This window comes from Silurus meridionalis, chromosome 6, assembly GCF_014805685.1.
Source record: "Silurus meridionalis isolate SWU-2019-XX chromosome 6, ASM1480568v1, whole genome shotgun sequence".
NCBI classification, from domain to species: Eukaryota; Metazoa; Chordata; class Actinopteri; order Siluriformes; family Siluridae; genus Silurus; species Silurus meridionalis.
Genome location: NC_060889.1, coordinates 13442356 through 13445917, shown reverse-complemented (window position 1 = coordinate 13445917; position 3562 = coordinate 13442356). Strand labels below are relative to the sequence as shown.

Sequence of the window (3562 nt, the reverse complement as noted above, 5' to 3'; positions counted from 1 at the left end):
ATTTTATTTAGATTTATCTTTAGAATTATTTATATATTTTTTCTAGCTTCACTGACAGCCAAACATACCTATACAGAATATTACATTGAAAGCACAATTTATGTCAATGTTTCTTCTGTCAAATTATATTTTGAGAACTTTGAAAATGAGACCAGTGCATTCATTTCTAGTGAAAATGTTTAATCTGTTTGACTGCATGGGAGAAAATGCATTCAGTTAAAAATTATTTAGTTTATTAAATATTTTATTGCCATGGTGTGGCCTATAAATGACACACTTTACACAGATGTAATTGTCATGTGCTTATAAAGTAAATGAGACAAATGAGAAATGGTCATCTTTAATCACTTATAAGGTGGCATAGGGTAACTATACACTGACAAATGACTACAATGATTTGACATTTTCCTTTTAGTTCTTGAAATTCTAATGAATGACATGAAGCTTAAGTAGTATTTTCCTAATGTTTTTTCATTACAAAACAACAGGAGTTGATTATTATGAACCTTGATGATAATAATAAGATGTAAATGATCAACATTGAGTATTTTGCTGGAGACTGTATGCACATTTTGGCTGGAACGAACATTTAATTTGCTCTGAAAGATGGAAGCAGAGAAAAGCTTAAACACAAAAGAGGCAAGTGACCTGAAAAGATGTGAAGAAAAAAACTAGGTGTCATTTGAGGACACTGCTCATCTGCTCGAAAATTTTCAATTTTATTTATTATATATATATATATATATATATATATATATATATATATATATATATATATATATATATATATATACGGTTAATAGCTCAGATTACTCATTCACTTCATTAAATAAAAAAGCACCAGGGTAGAAGTTAAGACATTTTATTGTATTGAAGGTAGTTAGAAATACCAGTATATATCTCACTAAATTATGAAACCCAAATATTGGTAACCTATATACTCCTCCAAAATCTATTTCAATCACATGTTCCCTTTATAATAAAAACTAGATCCTTTATCAAAGATCTTGATTGTCATTTTAGCAAGGATTTTGTATAATATTTTGTTTTTAAATGGTAAAAGGTAATCTTATCATTTTATCAAGTGTCACATGAGTGATAAAGCTTATAGGGAACTGCTCGATGTTTCCCCTATTAACATTTTGCATAGTACAATACAATTATTGTTTAATATTATTTTTGTGTGACTATAATGTATATCACAAGTTCATTGATTTTCAGTCCAGTATTGTGCTTCTTCTAAAATGTTTGTGTTTTTTCCATGCAAAAAGATATATATTTAGGGTTTTTTTTTAAGTCAGTGTTGTGGGAAATCACGTGTCTCCTTCAAAAAGGCTGAAAAATTTGCTGGCATGGGAGAGATAGAGGTAATGTGGAATGCTCCCTGTATACACAAGTGGAACAGGCATGGGCAACAAACATCCTCCCAAAACACTGCTCCCTACACTTCCTCTGTACGGCCCCTCAAAGTCTGTGCAGATCTGCCGCTTCAGTTTATTCCTTCTGTTCTGAAACCAGATCTTCACCTGCGTCTCAGTAAGCTGTAAGGAGTTGGCCAGGCATGCACGCTCAGCGCTGCTCAGATATCGCTTTAGGTCAAAAGTCGATTCAAGCTGGAAGATTTGTCTTTTGGAGAAAATGGTTCGTGTTTTCTTCTTCTTCTTCGCCAGCTGTTTGGTCTTCTTCTGGCTTTGCTGATGCTTCAAAAGGCCATCTCTGCTGCTGTTTGTATTGGAAGTTATGGGAAAGTTTCCACTTCCTTCTTCTGTTGTGATGCCCAGAGAGTGGCCACAGATGTCACTAACTCTGTGCTCTGTCAAAAGAAAAACACATTGCAGCAATTATATTAATCCGGGGCATTTGATATATGGCGATGGAACAACATGAAATGGAGGAAACTGTATATTTCAATGCTCTTGTGCTCGTTCGTAAAACTTTTGCGTTCTTCCAATACATTTTTCATTCCCCTTTCAAAACCTCTTGTGTTCTTCTGCACTTGCACCTGCACACCAATATTTTAATTGAATTAAAATGCCAGGTGCTTGTGGCTAATCTTCAAAACTTTATCGTTCGACTCCATATGCCCATAAAAGCGTCATATTTATATAACAGATCTCAGTGGAAAAAGAGCTACTAAACCTCACCTTTCTTTGCTTTTCCAGTGCAACCATCATGCATGCACCTTTTATAAATGTAATATATATTTTTTTACGTTTGAAATTTTAATAGTGTTACATGAATGAATTTCATTCATGCACCTTAAATTATTTATTAATTTAATTTATTAATTAAACATTTATTTATTAAATATACAACATTCTCATTCATGCACAACACAAAAAAACCAACTTGTACCAAAGTATGACAGGTATGACACTGAGAATGTAAGAACAGTTTTATATAAACTCACAAAACAAACTATCTTTGAAATTATTTAACTACCTGTATCGTGGCATTTCTGATCTTCACATGAACAGCTGCTCTCCGAGGTGAGCTGTGAATTCTGGCGGTTGGCATCAAAGTCCTTCTTAAGGATGTGATCAATAGTGAATTTCAGCGCTGCTGGTCTGCACACCATGTCTTCTTCACCCATACTTTATAAATCCAGCTTAGTGTTAAAATCTTTAAAAGTCGCTGTTGGTTGCTGCTGGGTGAGGAACAGGGAGTGTACGGGGCGCGCGCATGCAGCATCATTCCCTGTTCGTTAATTACTGCGTTCTCCAGAAGCGCGAGCTCTGACCGGAAGCTCGAGCTGCTGCTCCTGCAGCATCGGATTGGCTGAAACTTGAAAAGTGTGACGCAAAAGCAGTCTTGGTCTTTCAGGACTAATGGGCAATCAGTGTTCATGTCTCAGAAGTGTCAAAATAAATCTTAAACATTATTGTAATTGCACAGTACCTGTATTGCACACAGTAACCAGAGTTTAGTATTTACCAGAAGTGCAAATAACAGCATTGAGCAAACTGAAAAGTATAGATCAATATTTACATATATGTACATATTATAGAGCAAAGAAATGGGCAGTGAAAATGTGCAGTGGGGAGTAAAAATTAATTTATAATATGATATATGTACATTGCATATGTACAAAGTTATACCCAGTGTATATACTGATGATATTTTGATATGCAGATAATCTGATATGCTGTGAATTACAATTATATACAGTTTTAATTATCCAGAATGTACAGGCTAAAGCTGAGCTGCATGATAATTACTGGCTATAAGATCAGCAAAGCGAAGTAAACCATCAGTGTCCTATAGGTGTAGTGTTGAACCTGTTGGGTCTGGAAATGAGCTGACGGCTCACATACTGCTATAATGCTGAGCAATATTGTGTTTTTAAGCAAATTTCTTTTTTCTTTTTTTTTCTGTTACTTATTCTAAAACTTGCCCGAGTGGCGAATTGAAATTTTCGGCTGTGGAAGAAAATTGTGAACTCTTTGTTCTTGTATGTAAAAAATAATTTCATGGTCTTTGTCCGAGTTATAATAATGAATAATGGACATCCACAGCTCATTGCATGAGAACATTTTTTTTTATCAGATTGTAGGACCACAGA

The 3562-nt window shown here is 34.4% G+C and overlaps 1 protein-coding gene across 1 annotated transcript; it reads right to left on the bottom strand.

Annotated features, from left to right (window-relative positions):
* Positions 1-852: 852 nt before the first annotated feature.
* Positions 853-3276, bottom strand: LOC124387685 (homeobox protein HMX2-like). The gene is made up of 2 exons (XM_046852189.1): positions 2443-3276; positions 853-1813 (listed from the first exon to the last, which is right to left on the bottom strand). The coding sequence occupies exons 1-2, from the start codon at positions 2591-2593 to the stop codon at positions 1314-1316; spliced, it is 651 nt and encodes a 216-aa protein (XP_046708145.1). The 5' UTR covers positions 2594-3276; the 3' UTR covers positions 853-1313.
* Positions 3277-3562: the final 286 nt, after the last annotated feature.

Excerpts from the sequence above, each read along its gene's own strand:
- LOC124387685 (XM_046852189.1), bottom strand. The coding sequence starts at position 2,593 with ATGGGTGAAGAAGACATGGTGTGCAGACCAGCAGCGCTGAAATTCACT. Across the intron at positions 1,814-2,442 it reads TCAGAAATGCCACGATACAG|AGCACAGAGTTAGTGACATC; the intron begins GTAGTTAAATAA and ends TTCTTTTGACAG.